This window comes from Pseudophryne corroboree, chromosome 3 (assembly GCF_028390025.1).
Source record: "Pseudophryne corroboree isolate aPseCor3 chromosome 3, aPseCor3.hap2, whole genome shotgun sequence".
Classification (NCBI taxonomy): domain Eukaryota; kingdom Metazoa; phylum Chordata; class Amphibia; order Anura; family Myobatrachidae; genus Pseudophryne; species Pseudophryne corroboree.
The window spans coordinates 40,016,832-40,035,402 of NC_086446.1; the positions used below are offsets into that span (position 1 = coordinate 40,016,832).

The window sequence follows — 18,571 nt, forward strand, 5'->3', positions numbered from 1 at the left end:
GTGGACATTACAAAATATAAGGTGATTGTCATGATCTGTAATAAATACAATACTGTTTTATATTACATAACAGAAGCACCACTTAGACATAGAGGAGTATGTATGTTTTAACTCACCTGATTTAAATATTTAGAAAAGGTGGGCTGTGAGATACCAATTACATCGCCAGTCACAGCCTGAAAGCTGCCAGTAGCCATAAAGTGCAACACAGCCAGGAGTTTGTGCAGGCCTGAGACAGAGCGAGAGCGTGCTGTCTCAGGGTCTAGGTCCAGTTTGACAAGGTCATACAGACGGAAAATGTTGTTTTTATTTAGCCGGAACATCTGTATTACCTGGTCATCGGCCAATGCGTTTAAGTTTAAACGCCCCCTAAAAAAACGAGGCCTGCGCAGCCTCCGTGGCACCTGGACAACCTGCTGACCATGTTCAGTTTCCTGGCCCTGGTTTATTGTAGCCTCATGGAGCAGTCTCAGGTATCCCACAGCAAACAAGAAATCAGTACTACACAGGGCAGCAGCCATTTCAGAGTGAGAGATTTGAAAAATGTGCTTGGGTCCCTTTTAAAGGGCCAAAAATGCAGGTGTGATTAATGTAGAATTGGAAACACATGTAAACACGCTTCTCAAAAGCAGGTCTATTTCTTTCCTGGCTTTTTTTTACGATTCACTTTTTTTCACGGCCGCCAATGCACTTTCACGGTAGAGATTTCAAATACGAATGCATAGTAAATTACCGAGTTGTATACCTAAACAGCCGTGTTTGACCGATGGTGTATTCATTCGTATTTTTTGACTTTGACTTCCAAAAAAATACGAATGACCTCATCACTGCCGTGATTTCAGTTTAGTAAATTCCCGAGATGACACTTTGAATAAAAAACAACAAATCGGTCAAAATCGGGAGCTTAGTAAATCTACCCCCAGGTGTTGCATGAGGGGGACAGACTTTTTCCCAGAGATGCTATTAGCAGAAAACACAGAGTTATAACACAATGCAGTAACAACACATCGGTGACACAGCACAATAAGCCCAGACAGCCCTGAATGGAGTGACCCAGAGAGGATTGGAACCAGAAGACAATACCTCAGTCCAGAGCAGCGCTCTGCTGGATGTATATGTATATATATATATATATATATTTGTTATGAGCACAGCAATGTAACCGCTGTATATGTGCTCCCCCCTTTCTATAAGACCCCTTGGTACCAGTATAATTGGTGGGTCAGTGGCCTTTGTGGAGGAGCAGTCTCAGCGGGCAGCCTGTAGTCAGCAGCAGCAGGAAATGGCGCCTTTCAGCTTCTGGTCCCGCTTGCCGGGAAGCCCCGCCCCTTCAATGGCACGTGGTCCCTATAAAGATTATAGTGGCATTTTAAAGTGATATTGTGTAAAAGGAGAGATTAGGATCCCCCTTTTACTTTGCGCCAGTGTGGGTCCCCAGCGGGCACCGCAGCTCGAAGCCTGGTGACCGCCGCACCCTAATGCCGCCATTGTCACTGGCGACCCGCTAACCGGGACCCCGGTTTAGTACTAACTGCACCGCGTCTATTCGCCATCTGTTAGAGGTGGCGACATGCTGCTGGCATGGGCTCACACCCTGGGGCATGAGAAACAGCGCCTTGGGAGCTCAGTGTCCTGTCAGTGGGGATACGAACCATTAACTATATATTAAGTTGGTTCGGTCCCCCCCTAAGTCCCATGACGCAAGCAGACTGGTGCCAACCAGCGCTTCCAGAAAAAAACAAAGTCTGAAGAAAACTCTCTGGAGCTCCAGAGAGTGCACCCGGCTCCTTGGGCACATTTTTCTAAACTGAGTCTGCAGGAGCGGCATAGAGGGGAGGAGCCAGCACACACTAATGATTTCTTAAAGTGCCAGGCTCCAATGGACCCAATCTATACCCCATGGTACTAATGTCACCCCAGTATCCACTAGGACGTTAGAGAAAACATGGATGTAGACTCTAACTCTACACCCATGGTAATATACTGTATACTGACTTCTTGAAACACGACTGTCAAAAATATAAAAATTTTCAAAGTTAATTTTAACAATACTAAACATCTTGGTTTTTGAAATCATGTGAATTAAATCAGCATACCCTGCCATTAATGAATACTAAGGGCTCACACTTCAGCCTTTGTCTAGAGGTCAGCCTCTGTATCTGGGAGGTGAGTACACTTTACCTGCAATGTAATGAGGTATGAGGCATACTGTATGTCATAGAGTAGGAACTTGCATATGAAGGGGAACCCTGGATGTTGTGCTGCAAGCTTACATGGGTTGATCACAATATGAACATGAACACACTGTCATGTGCTAGATACACACAGACCTGCAGTGACAAGTGCTGACAATAATTGTGTTATGTATTATTTATGCAGTGGTCACACAATGTATCGATTTTTTAAATCCAGAAAACACCATTAGTTGCTTAATTCTCCTAAAAAGGTAAAGAACCACCATAAAAAATGCAAAAAAATATATAAAATGCAATTGCAAGACAGTGTAAAGAAAGCTAATGTTTTATTTGTTCTCTACCCATCACCAAGAAACACTTCCCTGTAAATCCACCATTCCAAACCAGCAATGCTGGATTCTACCCATAAGTTTCCATTATAAAAAGTATTTATAAATGATTCCGCTGGGGCGCGGCTTGGAAGACGAATGGAGTGAGATCACTTTCCAGGAGCTACCGGCTGCCTGCTGCCACACACATCGGGGGTACATCCAGCTTAGTGCTCAGGCCTGACGGAGGTGCGCTTGGTGCTAACTGTAGCACTATATACATAGCTGCTCTCCCCACTGCGACACCCGTGGTTGCGGTCTCTCATAGCCACAGTTATCTCAAAGGTAATGGGTAAACAAAAGCTCTATGCGCAATACACTGCTGCCAGCTTACATAAACTCTTATGAGGTTTCCTTCACCCCTCACCAACATGGTATAGTGCAAACAAAGAAATTAGAGTAAATGACTTAGCTGGCGCTGTTAGAATGTAGTTCTCATCTGGATACAACCATCAAACTTCCATTTGCATGTCATTGAGTTTCACCATAGGAAAAATTAAACAAAGTGGCAATAGTGAAGGATACCTTGAAAAATACTCCAGCATTGGAGTGGAAACGCGTTGGGAGCCTTCTGGGACTACAGGGAGCGCGAGGTTCATTAACGGTGACCGGCGTGGACATCAATTGGATCCATTCGAACTTCCATCACTTGTCCATGCTCAGTTTGGAACTGTTTGGCCGCAGTTCCATCGTTATCCAGTAATTAGCCCGCACTCTTGAGTTACCAGAAGCTAATGGTGGAAATATTGACAGAATCCAATGATTTGATTTTAACCTTTGTTTGTATATTGTCTCTCACTGTATTAAACAAACTTCACTATTGCCACTTTGTTTCATTTTTCCTATGGTGAAACTCAATGACATGCAATTGGAAGTTTGATGGTTGTATCCAGATGAGAACTACATTCTAACAGCGCCGGCTAAGTCATTTACTCTAATTTCTCATAGCCCCAGTACCTGCCTCTTGTAATACAGTAGGTAGCACTGGCTACTGCCCGCCGCTGCTGAGCAGAAGTCCGTGGATGACTGCTAGTCATATATCATGTTGGGTCCTGCTGCAGCTACACTGTGTACGGCGGCCATTTTCTCTTCTCTGCTGCTGTATGTGAATGCGTCAGCTCACAGCTTATATCCAGCAACTTACACATGCCTCACAGTGCACTCAATGTAAGGTTGCTGCAGCTACACTGTGTACGGCGGCCATTTTCTCCCCTCTGCAGCTGTATGTGATGTGCCAGCTCACAGCTTATATCCAGCAACTTCCACATGCCTCACAGTGCACTCAATGTAAGGTTGCCTGCTGCTTCAATTTTTTCTTTCTGCAGCAGGGCACACTGTGTTCCACAGGGAAACATCAGGGTGTAGAAATGGATCTTGATCCAGGCATCAGAGCCAGCCCTAAACAATATAATGCCCTAGGCAAGATTTTGCACAGACGCTAGTTCTGCCTCGGACCCGGTACCCCTTTCCCAGCACCATCACCCCTTACCCTTAGCAGTCCACATTTTGGTGCTCCTACCTCCTATATTTTAAGTAGGAACAGTGTGCACATTCGGTGCGCAGCCCAAAATGATGTGTTTTCTTGCTGGGAAAGGGCATGGCCACACAATAGCGGAATATATATATATATATATATATATATATATAGAGAGAGAGAGAGAGACCAAAAACGGGCGGCACTCCACGGATTTTCAAAAAAAGTTAGACAGCTACACAAGCTTGATAGTCAACGTTTCAGGTGCTGTTTATTCACACCTTTCGTCAGGATACATACAAGATATATGATCAGGCAACGTTAATTCGTTGCCTCTCTAAGCAGATGTAATGGGTGGAGAGTAGTCACTCCCTCCAAAGTAAGTAAAGAGAAGATGAATAATTACACAGCGCGTTAGTACGTTTGTTGATTAAGAAATTAAGTCACAATTTAATAATATAGACATACAATACAATTGAAAAAACATTAGACTTTATTCATATAAGGATAAAATAGCAGTCTCATGAGAAAATAGAAGATAAAAAGGACCCGCTGTAATTATCAGTTCGTGGTAACCCAAATGGCATTAGGTTTAGGCAAAATAGGCACCCAGATAGTCAGTGTACACTTTGAACAATTGTTGGATAGGAATACCCCAGTAAAGGTGCTTTTAATTACCAGTTCAGTGTTCCAATTGATTAGAGTCCCAAAGTGGAGTTGGTTCATGTGGCAACGGCAACCATTGGCGATAGGATCCTGGTCCATGGCTGACTGGTTGTGGCTGGTATATGTAGATATCCTTCTTGTGCCTGCAGATGCCTGTTCTGCCTGGGTTCACTTGTTTAAGATAGCAGGGTCTGGGTCTTATGCGTTTTGCTGCTGACTGCAGCCAGCAGTGAAACGCGTCAGCCCAGACCCTGCTATCTTAAACAAGTGGACCATTTGGGATACCACAAACTGATCATTACAGCAGGTCCTTTTTATCTTCTATTTCTTCATGAGACTGCAATTTTATCCTTATATGAATTTTGAAAGTCTATTGTTTTTTAAATTGTATTGTATGTCTATATCAGGCATGTCCAAACTGCGGCCCGACAGCTGTTGTGAAACTACATATCCCAGCATGCCCTGACACAGTTTTGCTGTCAGAGAATGCTAAAGCTGTGTCAGGGCATGCTGGGATGTGTAGCTTCTCAAAAGCTGGAGGTCCGCAGTTTGGACATGCCTGGTCTATATTATAAAATTGTGACTCAATTTCTAAATCAACAAATGTGCTTAAGCGCTGTATAATTATTCATCCACACAATAATACCCCCAGTTGAATTTACGCCACACAGTACTGCAACTTTATTCACATTATATCATGCAATAGTGTGTCTTATTCACGTTACATCATACATTAGTACCACGTTACTCCTCAAAGTAGTGCCCCTTATTCACATTACACCGCACCATATTGCTCTTAATTCACATTATACCACACAGTAGTGCCCTTGCATATTTTGCCACAAAGTACTGTAGTACACCTTATACACATAATGCCGCACATCAGTAATGCATTTCGTACGCAGATACAGCCGCAATCACACACAAAATATAGGCGTGCCGCATATCATTTTAATCAGTAGAAGCTGCTGGAGACCCTAGGCATTCCATTTGCCTATGCCTAGGGCCGGCTCTGCCAGGAACCAACAGGCTAAAGCTTTAGGATGTCCAAGGATGCATTGGGGCCTCCTCTATAACCCCGCCTCCAGGCACTGTGAGCTCAGTTTACGAGTTGGTGCTTGCAGAGTAGGTCACCTAACAGGGGGGCTGCACTGGGCAGCCCTAAAAAGCTTTCTAAGAAGACTTCAAGGGCCACAGCACTTATATGTCAGGGTGACATTCTGTGCTGTGGCTCCATCACCTACCAAGCGGCGTCGCATACTCCCGTGGCTGTCCCCAGGTACATGCAGCGGAGACACTCCAGCTTTAGGCACATGGTCGCATACGCTCTCCTGGTTCGCGTGGCTGCTACAAAGGGAGGAGGTAAGAGGGTCCCCCAGGCAGGACTCGCCACTAAATCACGTTCCTGTTGCGGTCTAGGATGGTCCGCGATGCTGGCAGGGACCCCACTATATCCGCCAGGGCATAGAAGTACAGGTCGGGTGTACTAACGACAGAGGCCTTAAGGCGGAAGAAACAATTGTGCCCCCCTCCCCCGCACACATAACAACATATATGCACACAGCCACATATATACATATACACATAGTGGCGTAAGTTCGTCCCAGTTGCCCGGAGGCAAGATAAATATTGGTGCACATCCTATTTCCTATATTAAGATAAATATGTGTGTGTGTGTAGTGTTCTGAGAAAAATGTATATACTGTATTTATACATTTAATTGTCTTTTATTTTAAATCACACATTTCCTGTTACACTAACAGCAGACACTTTACTGATGGAGCTATTTGCTCCTGTAGAGGATGCATGAGAATTCTAACTATATGAAGTTACGTGTGATTGTCAGAGAAGTATCTTCATATAGCTAACATTCTCATATTTCCTATACAGGCGCAAACAGCTTCATCAGTAAGGTGTCTGCTTCCAGTGTAATAGGTTGTGGTTTCTAATTCTGGGTGTGACACTTGTAAAATGTGTATATTCAGTATAATAAAGAGGGTGTGATTTGTAAGGTGCAGGGACCAGTGATGACAGTGGCAGCTATCAATTAACTTAATTAAATGGTGTCACAGAATGGGAGGAGAGCTGCCCCCTTCAGAGCCGGAGCCCGGCGGCAGTTGACTCTGTTGCCTCCCAGAGTTCTGCCTCTGACTAACGCCCAGTTTAATAAGACTCCGTAGTAACAGGCGGTGAAGACCAGCATAGGGGAGCTGGCGCTTGACCTGTAGCCCATTCCCCGGCCCAGGGTGCCATCTACTGCAGATTTTTCCACCCTGGCGCTGCCTCACACTCTCCCTAACTCCCTGACTGAGACACTGGGCACCCTTTTCTAAGCATAGCTGTGACTGGTCTCCAGGACTGCATGGCAATGTCTCTCTTGTAAAGCTGCCTGCATACAGCGATGTATGAGATACACCAGAGAGGGTTCAGTTTGGTATGCCGGCGGTCGGGCTCCCGGCGACCAGCATACCGGTGCCGGGAGTCCGACCGCTTGCTTACCGACAGTGTTTTTTTTCTGCAGGCGCTCTGTGATAAAAATGTTTGCACTTCTGCTAAGCTAAAATACACTACTAGTGGGTGGCGGCATAGCGTTTGCATGGCTGCTAAAAACTGCTAGCGAGCGATCAACTCGGAATAACCCCCATAGTCTTTACTTTTACCATTGTTTGCTAGACACTCTAATATATGTTGGTCTTTCTCTCGGTCTATGCTGACACCTTGTGGCTGAATGGATACAATTATCTCCACACAGACCCCAGCCAGAGTGTCTCATACTAGAGCACGGTGCTTAAATTATTCAATTGACACAGAATTTGCAGGAGTTCCATCTGACTCATAGAGTAATATGGACCTTCCTACCACAATGTCCTCCTCAACATCCTCCGCAGAGATCCAAGTGGTGGCTATCGAATTAAGATTTGGTGACCATGAACAGGCAATTACAGAATTACAAGAACAAATGCATTCTGCGATTCAGCAAAACCGTCAATTACTTAATAAGGTCGATGACCTTGAGAACCGATCACGACGGTACAGTTTGCACATTATTGGCCTGGCTGAAAGTCTCCGCTGCCCAGAATTGGCAAATTTCCTACAGTCCACACTTCCAAATCTATTGGGTATCTCTGAAGATATCCCCTCTTTGTTAAGAGCACACTGGGTACCCCAGGGACTCGCCCCATCCGGACAGTCATACTCTGCTGCCTGAACTCCGCACACAAAATGGCCTTGTGGACGGCAGCGTGGAATATGGGCTGTATTGAGTGGAACACCACTTGCCTACTGCTGTTCCAGGACTATTCTACTGAAGTATCCCGAGCCCGGAAGGAAATGACTCCAGGTTACACTAAATTGATCCAATCCCAAACAAAATCTGCACTCCTTTTTCTAGCCTGCTTATGAATTTTTCAAGGCAAAGACTTTATTTCTGCTCAATATGCATTGGCGTTTCTAGATAAGGAGACCTCAACACCTGCTGATACCTGATTTAGAACCCTATGTGCCCGCACTTACTGCGGGTGCCCTGCAGTAAATGCGAATGCTTCTGCCAGTCAATCAGGCAGAGATGTTTGTGGGGCGGGAGGGGGGCAGCAATGCTCAGTTTGATAGGCAGATACGGATCATTGCAGAAGCGGCGTTACTAAAAAGGAGGCGTGGCGGGGCAAATGGGGGGCATGGCGTGGTTGGGGCAGCTGTGTGACATCACACACTGCTCAAATCAAAAAGATGGAGGCAGCCCTCCTGCCATCGCAGCCAGGCTGTGCTGGGAGGATTCCTTACTTTCTGCAAACACGCTGAAATTGCGGTGCAACCACAGTGTCAGCATGGTCACAAGGGGGAGGTGGTGGGTAGCATGCTGGGCAGCCTTTCCCTGCCATGGGTGGCCTCCAGCATGCAATCCAAAAGGATTGCAATCCTTACTGATTAGGGTCCTTAGTCCACCGCCTAATTAACATTAAGCATATTTCCTTGTTAATTGTTATTTTTGTCATTAACATAGTAACATAGTATCTAAGGTTGAAAAAAGACAATTGTCCATCGAGTTCAACCTATTTGTGGTCTCCTATGCAGGATTATTTTGTATAAAATTTTGACTGAAGTTGATGACTGCCGTTACGTTTTACCCCTCTTTTTTATAATAACCATAGTGCTTGATTATGCCCCGTAACCCTGGATATCCTTATCAATTAGGAATTTATCTAACCCATTCTTAAAGGTGTTGACTGAGTCAGCCATTACACAACTCCCTCAGGCAGGGAATTTCAAACACGTATTGTCCTTACCATAAAAAAGCCTTTACGCTGTATTGTGCGGAATCTCCTCTCCTCCAACCTGAGCGAACGAGTTCTCTGTGTTGATCTAACCAAAAATAGGTCCTGCGCAAGATCTGTATATTGTCCCCTTATATATTTGTAAATGTTGATCATGTCCCCTCTTAATTTCCTCTTTTCCAGTGTAAACATGCCTAGTCTTGCAAGCCTTTCCTCGTATTCCAGCGTCTACATACCCTTAATTAGTTTGGTCGCCCGCCTTTGAACCTTTTCTAGCTTCAGGATATCCTTTTTGTAGTAAGGTGCCCAGAATTGTACACAGTATTCGAGATGTGGCCTCACAAGTGATTTATATAACGGGAGTATAATACTTTCGTCCCTAGCATCAATTCTCCGTTTTATGCATGCTAATATCTTATTAGCCTTCTTTGCTGCAGTCCTACTTTTGGTACTACTGGTTAGTTTACTATCTATGAGGACACCTAAGTCCTTTTCAAGTACAGAATCACCTAATTTTACCCCATTTAGTAGGTAGGTGTTATTTTTGTTCTTGTTACCACAGTGCATTACCTTACACTTGTCTGTATTGAAGCACATTCTCCATTTCGCTGCCCAAGCCTCTAATTTAACTAAGTCATTCTGAAGCGACTCAGCATCCCCCTCCGCACTTATAAGTTTACACAATTTGGTATCATCTGCAAAAATTGACACCATGCTCTCTAGACCTTCTGCGGCACACCACTTAGCACTTCAGTCCAAGTTGAAAAAGATCCATTAATCACAACACGCTGTTCCCTATTATCTAACCAGTTTTTGACCCAAGTGCATATTGTGCTTCCTAGCCCTGATTCTTGTAGCTTGTAGATAAGTCTCATGTGTGGTACAGTGTCGAATGCTTTGGCAAAATCTAAAAAGACTACATCCACCTCTTTATCCTGATGTAGGTTTGCGCTTACTGTTTCACAAAAGCCAAGTAAATTGGTTTGACAGCATCTGTCCTTCATAAACCCATGTTGATTCCTTTTAATGAGCTTATTGATTTCAAGGAACTTCTGAATACTATCTCTTAGAATACCTTCCATACTTTCCCCACTATAGATGTAAGACTAACTGGTCTATAATTACCTGGTTCAGCTTTACTTCCCTTTTTGAATATAGGCACTACTTCCGCTATACGCCAGTCTTTGGGAACCATACTTGATATTACTGAATCCTTACAGATCAAACATAGCGGTTTTGCAAGTTCAGAGTGAAGCTCCATTAGAACCCTTGGGTGAATACCATCGGGACCTGGTGACTTATTAATCTTTAAATGTTTTAATCGGTCACAGACTACTTCCTTACTTAAATAAGTACCTATCAGTGGGATATTCTCATTATAGAGATTATGTGTTAGTCCCTGAATTGGGTCCTCTCTAGTAAATACTGTTGAAAAAAACTCATTTAGTGTGTCCGCTTTGTCATTATCATTTTTGCTTAAGACTCCCAACTTGTCTTTTAAAGGGCCTATACTCTCCTTCTTTAATCTCTTGCTATTAATGTATTGAAATAATTTTTGGGAATTTGCTTTGCTTTCCTTTGCTACTAATTTTTCAGTTTCTACTTTAGCTGCTCTTATTTCCTTTTTGCATATTTTGTTATATTCCTTATAGTGCTGAAATGACTCTGCTTCCCCGTCAGATTTGTATTTTTTAAATGCTCTCCTTTTCTTGCCCATAAGTTCCTTTATCTTTTTGTTAAGCCACATCGGTTTATGATTTTTATTCCTTTTCTTGCTGCTCGTAGGAATAAATTTGAGTGTATTTTTAGCTAGCAGGAATTTTAGTACCTCCCATTTTTCTGTGGTATGTTTTCCTAAAAACAAACCTTCCCATTCAATATCCCTGAAAAATACCCTCATCTTTTCAAAATTCGCTTTGCTAAAGTTTAGGGTCCTAGTTGAGCCACAATAGGGCTGTTTATGAAAACTGATATTGAATGTGACCATATTGTGGTCGCTGTTTCCTATGGGTTCCCCTACTATAATACCAGATACCAAATCCCCATTGTTTGTTAATACCAGGTCTAAGATTGCATTGTACCTAGTTGGTTCCTCAATTAGTTGAACTAAGTAGTTATCATTAAGTGTGTTTAAAAACATATTGCCCCTAGCAGTATCACATGAATCGTTTTTCCAGTTTATCTCTGGATAGTTAAAATCTCCCATCACTACTATGTCTCCTACTCCTGCTGCTCTTTCAATTTGCTTTAGTAACAATAAATCATCAGATATGTTGATACCAGGCGGCCTATAGCATACACCCAATACTTTTTTATTCCTTTTTCCCCGCATGCAATTTCTACCCATAATGTCTCGACAGTGTCTACAGTCCCCTCCTGAATATCTTCCCATATATCAGGATTTAAAAATGGCTTTACGTAAAGACACACCCCTCCACCCTTTTTATTTAGTCTGTCTCTCCTAAACAGTGTATAGCCCTCTAGATTGACTGTCCAATCATGAGATTCGTCCGACCAAGTTCCAGTAATGCCTATAATATCATACTGTTTGCTTGCTGCAAGTATTTCTAGTTCACCCTTTTTACCAGTAATGCTTCTAGCATTTACATACATACAACTAAGATAAGTATTTTCCCTTGTGTTAGGGACATCTTTCACCTTATGTAACAATGATGACCTGTAATCGTCATTGGTTAGTGCTTTGGTAAAATCTCTTTTACTACCAATGTTGGTAACCTAACCACCTGCTCTTACCCTCCCCGCAACTTCTCCCCATTTCGTTTACTACCACTACCACCATCCCCACTATTCTCACTGCATGGCCCGTAGTTTTTAGCTAAACCCTCCCCCCAGGCTCCTTGTTTAAAATCTCCTCCAACCTTCTAACCATCCTTCTTCCCGGCACCGCTGCCCCCTCCTCAGTCAGGTGCAATCTGTCACGAGAAAAAGAGATGGTGCCTGACTGAGAAGTCCGCCCAGTGTTCCAGGAACACAAACCCCTCTTTCCTGCACCAATCTCTAAGCCACACATTTACCTCCCTAATCTCCATCTGCCTCCGTGGACTAGCGTGTGGCATAGGTAATATTTCGGAGAATATTACCTTAGATGTCCTTAAGTTTCTTTCCTAAGTCCCTATAGTCTTTCTTAAGGACATCCCACCTTCCGCTAACTTTGTCATTGGTGCCAACGTGCACCAAGACTGCCGGGGCTTTCCCAGACCCTCCCAACAATCTATCTACCCGGTCTGCGATGTGCCGTACCCGAGCACCCGGGAGACAAAAGACTGTACGGCGATCACGGTCCCGGTAGCAGATTGCCATATCTGCCTTCCTGGTGATAGAATCCCCTACCACCACCATCTGACTAGGTACCTCACTATCTTTTTTTTTATTTTTATAAATTTATTTATTAGACAGCCATAAAGTCACAACATATGTTGCCAGATATTAAGGTACAAGATTATTCAGCAGTGACATATAATCAAGTTCTAAAATGAATAGAATACAGAGAATTGAAGGCTGTACAGTTTTTTTTGTAAGAGGAGAAGAAAAATAGAAACACTTCACAACAAATAATGCAAACTCAGCTGTCTAGTAATAATAGTAGTAATAGTACTAGGGGGTGTTTTTTACTCAAGTGCACCACCTCCCCCAATAATAAGGAACAGTCCAAACAAATGAGTTAAATATCACAGCTGTTGAAGGGAAGTTTAGATAGGAAAGAGAAAGTATAAAAGAAGAAAGAAAAGAGGATAGACGTAGAAAGCAAAGAAAAAGAATTAGTACCGCGGTACCATAGATGGGTAGTATATGTTGCCGGGGGAAGGGGGGAGTTATTAAATCCATATTCTGGATGAGGAGAGTAGATCATGGGTTTGGAGTGAATGATGTAGTACTCTAATGAGGAGAGTCGATGCTATAAGCAAGGCATCCCAATTAAACCTCTCTTTCAGCCTACAGGTGGTCAAGTATTAGTTCCCACTATCCGACTAGTCCAATACCATGTTGTGTCTCGGAATACCTTCCAGATACATTCGCGCCTGTCTAAGGGTAAACTCTCTATATAGGTTCCCCATTTTTTATGGAAAAGCATCACTCCATTTTCAATTTGAAAAGTGGCCATTCGTCTCTCACAAAATAGTACGTCTAATAAGGCAGATTCCCATTCTCCTACCGATGGAGCAGTTTTATATATCCAATGTCGCAGTATCTTCTGTTTCGCCACCGTGACCATCACAGTCAGTAAAGGGATCACAGGAGCAAGGTCAAACCGTGACAGCCAGGGCGAGAAGTCTGCGAACAGCAACGGGCCCACCGCCTCGGGAAGAGTTCATTTGAGTAAACGGGATAAATACTGGAGAATCTTACACCAGAACCGTTTCCTTTTCCCACATAACCAGAGATTGTGTGCAAGGGATGCTCCACTCACTCCACATTTAGGGCAACTGCCCGACTCGCCAGGGCGGAAGTGTTGTCTTTGAGAGGGGGCAATATACATCCTGTTCAGAGTCCTTAAATGTATTTCTTGTAGTGTAGTGGATTTTAGAGCCTTTTGGACCAATTCAGTGTTCGCAGAAATCTCGCCCATCGCGGGTGCCTCCGGGAGCTCCCGCCGCCATGAAGCAGAGAGAGGGGACCAAGAGGGGGCTGACATCTCAATCAGGTCACTATAAAGGTAACGAATTTTTAATGGATTATGTCTGCAAAACGTGAGAGTGTCGAGTATTGTTCGAGTAGAGGCCTTTTTGCCCAGGGGGTCACCTAGTGAGTTAATGTAATGGCACGCTTGGAGATACATAAAGAAGTTAGTGTGGGGCAAAGAAAATCTGTCACGTAGTTGCTTAAAGGAGAGCATCTGTCCACCAGGATCAAAGACATCCTTGATAGAATATATTCCTTTACATTTCCATGTGTAAAAGTGACGATTATCTAAAGAAGAGGGGAAATTAGGGTTGCCCCATAAGGGTATTTACGGTGACTCAAAAGGGTTAGTATGGAATAGTTTATGAGTGGAGATCCAGGTCCTATAAGTATCCCAAAACAAAATATTAGTCCTAAGCTCATGGGGTGGTTTAGATAATGGTGTGTGAAGCAATGCTGCAGGGGAGTAAGGGAAAAACAATGCTTCTTCCAATTCCAGGTTCGTAAATAGATCTGACCGGAGCAGCCAGTCTAAGGCGAACTTAAATAGTGCTGCTCTAACAAACATCGTCACATTGGGCATACTCAGACCACCTTTTCATTTGTTAACATAAGTTCGGGCTTTGGGCATGCGAGGCTTAGCATTTTTCCAGATAAATTTTGAAAATATTTGCGGGCAGAGAGGGGAGTCCGGTTTAGTAATCATAACGGGGAGCATCTGGAGCAAATAAGCCAGTTTTGGGAATATAACGGTCTTTATCACCACTTTCCTGCCTAGGAGAGAGAGTTTGAGGTCTTTCCAGGTTTCTAAGCGTGTTTTAATTTGTTGAATAATGGGTGTATAGTTGAATAGATACAGCCGGGAGAGTTCCGAAGGGATATAAATACTTAAGTATTTTAGTTTAGTAGGGGTCAGCGTAAATTGGGAAGTGAAGTCAGTATAAATGAGGGGTCTTTTATGTTAGTCAGGGGGAGTAATTCAGATTTATGGGTATTTATGCGATAACCAGCAAAGGTACTAAAACAGTGTATGGTGTCAAAAATAGCTGGTATCGAAGTACGGGGATTGGAGACAAATAAGATCATATCATCCGCGAATAGTCCAAGTTTAACTTCTTTCTCCCCTACCGAAATCCCCAAAAAGGCCGGTAATTGTCTCAGTGCTATAGCCAGCGGTTCCAAAGCTGCTGCAAAAAGCAGAGGGGATAAGGGGCATCCCTGTCTAGTCCCCCTATGAATCATTAAGGGTCGTGACAGATATCTATTCATGAAAATTTGTGTAGATGCATTATGGTATATAGTGTGTATAACGGCTACAAATCGGTCATTAAATCCGAAACGTCGGAGTGTCTCAAACAGGTGGTCCCACGTCACCAAATCAAATGCCTTTTCGGCGTCTAATGACAGTAGGAAAGTGGGATCACCTGTCTCCACCATCCCCAGGGACTGTAGAACTGTCAGAAATTTACGGATATTGGTCACCGAGTGTCTGCCTGACCTAAAACCGGTTTGATCTGCATGAATTATTTCAGGCAAGATAGATTTTAGCCGATCCGCCAACAGTTTAGTAAACAATTTGTAGTCCATATTAAGTAAGGAGATAGGGCGGTAAGAGGACGGGAGGAGCGGGTCTTTGCCAGGTTTGGGTATAACTCGAATCAGGGCCGAGTTGAAATAGTGTGGGATAGTAAGGCTGGAGAAGAAAGAATTAAAAAAGGCCGTTAGAGAGTCCACTATCTTAGGGGAGAGCAATTTAAAGAATTCCCCGGATAAGCCATCGGGGCTCGGGGTCTTCAGTGGTTTAAGGGCTTTAATAGCTTCTGTCACTTCAGTGACAGTAACAGGAGCCGTAAGGGAATCTGACTGATCTGGGGAAATATGAGGCAACTGTAATGTTTCCCAGAAGGAGTTTTTAGTAGGTTGATCAATGTCGCTATGTGAGTAGAGTTTGGTATAAAAGGGGTAAAAAATATCAGTGATCGCCTTCCCTTCAGATTGTATAACTGAGGATGGGTCTCTCAGAGCTGTTACATGTTGGGGCCCCTTATCGGATTTAAGCAGATTGGAAAGCATTCGGTTAGGCTTATCTCCATATTGGAAAAATGTATACTTTCCTGCAATAAGGAATCTATTGTCCATTTGTGTCAGGGTATGATCAAACTGGGTCTTAGCGTCCATATATTTCTGTTTGTTAGCTAACGTGGGTGAGGATTTAAATATTTGAAATAAGGAAGTGAGTATAGATTGTGCCGCTCTCTATGCGGCTTCCAGGTCTCGTCTATATTTCGCCATGTATGCAATTATATCCCCTCGTAAAACAGCTTTAGCCGGCTGCCAAAACAAGGCAGGGTCAGACGTGTGGGCAGAGTTATTAAGAACGTAAGAGTCCCAGGAAGTCATCAACATAGTTTTAAAGTCTGGAGAAGCCGCCATCTTGGCAGGGAATCTCCAATGTGAATTGGTACCTAAAGTGAGTCTACCCTGTAGCACAATCGATATAGGGGCATGGTCTGAAAAGGTTATGGGGTTCACAGCTGCCTCAATTATCCTGGGGAACAGATCAGTGGAAACAAAAAAATAATCAATACGTGAGAAGGAATTATGAGTAGAAGAGTAGTAAGTATATTCCAATTCCACAGGGTTATGAAGACGCCATACATCAATCAGTCCCAGCTGTGCAGACATGTAATCCAGATTGATCCCGGGAAGTTGGGTCCTCTGAGACGAGGCACCCTTCCTGTCTAAGACCAAAGAGGATACCATATTCATATCCCCTCCAACAATAAGAGAGGCATGCGAATATGGGCAGAGAATGTTCGTTATTTCTAGATAAAATGACTTATCAGAGACAGCCGGGGCATAGACGTTGCATAAAGTTAATCTGGTACCCTCCAAAGTTATATCTACCTAGGGGGTCGATAATCTGATGATGGATGTCAAACACCACCCCCTTACGGATAAGGATCGCGACCCCCCTCGCCTTAGAGGAGAATGAAGAAAACGCCACAACTTCTTGTCTAAGCATGGTAAGTTTAGCATGTTCAACAGGGGTCAGATGTGTCTCCTGGAGCATAGAGACGTCCGCTTTTATCTTATTTAAGTAGGTAAGGATACGTCTCCGTTTGATAGGAGAATTATACCCCTAACATTCCACGATATATTAAGTTGTGACATTTATACCATCGGCAGGAGAATACAGAAGGACCGTACCAGGTCTTAAGACGATAAGCCTCCTTATATAATCAATCCAGAGTGTTGTGAACATAGACAATCCCCACCCCCACCGGCTAGGCATCTTCGGGTAGGAAGGAATAGAAAAGTAGACAGAAAAAGTCGGAAAGTTGAAAGAAAAGTAAAGATAAAGGTTAAGACAAAAACAAAATATGGGAGCGTCCACACCAGCATACATCAGTATAGACTGTCTGCATGACCTCGCTGCAATGTAGAACAAAAAAAAAAAAAGAATAACAACATAACCAACAGGCAATACCAAGATAATGAACTTCAAAAAACATCACTATGACCCTTATATAAAGAGAATGGAGTGACTACTAAATTAATCCGGTAGGAGTTAAACCAAATTCACCCGCAATAGATGAGAAACATCAACTATATCAACCAGCATAAGAATATGGACTAAGTCCAGAAATCAGGTTTCAATCATTATCATCTGCTCTGCTCGGAGAAGATGGGTGTGAGGCCGAGGGCAACCGCATGGGTCCTCCGAGCCCCGTTACAAAGTCCTTAGCTGAGTCCGTTGAAGTGAAATCTTTCGGACCTTGTGGAGTAAAAATGCGCAGTCGCGCAGGATAAAGGAGGGCAAATCGGATACCACTTTTCACCAGCTGAGAGCATATTGGAGACATTTCCCTTCTGGCTCTAGAGACTTCTGTGGAATAATTCTGGAAGAGAAACAGCCATTGGCCATCCCATTGAAGTGGGCCTTTGCTCCGCGCCGCAGACCACATCAGTTCTTTATGCCTGAAATTTAAGCATTTAAAGATAACCGGGCAGGGTCTAGATTGGTTAGAGTCACGTGGCGGACCCAGTCTATGAGCTCGTTCAATTTCCATCGAAGAGAGTTCTTTCGGGATACCTAGGAGGTCTGGCAGGTTGGAGAGGAGAAATTTTAGAAGATCAGGGCCTTTCAGTGATTCTTTAAGTCCTACAATTCTCAGGTTGTTACGAACGATTTTCTAGGTTGTCCATCTTCATCATCATATGTTGGCGTGAAGATGTTAAAGATACGATCTATTCCTTAAGATCTTCAATTTCCTTGAAGTTAACTCCAATCCTATTCTCATTCACGAGATTCTGCGAGTCATAGACCCAAGCTCTGATTTCAGGTCTGATACTGCGGTCATAAATTTATCCGCCTGTGCTTGTAATAAAGGTTCCACGGTTTCCTTAATTGCTTTCACTATTTCCGAATAGGAAGGAGGAGTGTGTGGGGGGGGGGCTTTTGGGGCCATGGTAGGCGATGGTTCAACTTTGCTGTCTAAGCAGACAGGATTAGAGGACAGTGGCGGAGAGTTGGGGCTCGGATCCCCGCGTTTACTTCCACTCCTATATCTTTGTGGTTTTGGTGCAGAAGAACTTAAGAATTTGTCCATAATAATAATAATTATGAGCTCATGAGGGTCGGATAGATGGGATGGTATGCCTTTGGCTATGGAAGCATGAAGAATTCTACATCACAGCTGCAGGTGGTGTGAGTTCAGATCTCGTTGCGAAATGTGTCAACTTAGGGGAAACTGAGGACGGGCGTAGTCCACCAAGTTGTCAGCGGAATGCAATTGTGTTAACCGGGTATAAATTTGATATCGCCAGGTTATGTGGGAGGGCGAGCAGCTAGGTTTAGAGAGAGTGGTAAATATATTCAGTGGTGTAATATTTCAATTACAACGGAAATCCGGCCAGCGGCATCACCGTATGAGCACGCCAATTGAAGATTAA

General features: G+C 43.6%; 1 protein-coding gene across 1 annotated transcript in view; it reads right to left on the minus strand.

Annotated features, from left to right (window-relative positions):
- Positions 1-18,571, minus strand: part of LOC135057127 (uncharacterized) — a 166,580-nt gene that overhangs the window by 105,951 nt on the left and 42,058 nt on the right. Inside the window, exons 6-7 of the mRNA XM_063963023.1 lie at positions 16,081-16,163; positions 15,040-15,729 (exon numbers count right to left, since the gene is read on the minus strand). Of these exons, the coding sequence (XP_063819093.1) occupies positions 15,040-15,729; positions 16,081-16,163 (773 nt within the window). The remainder of the gene's footprint in view (positions 1-15,039; positions 15,730-16,080; positions 16,164-18,571) is intronic.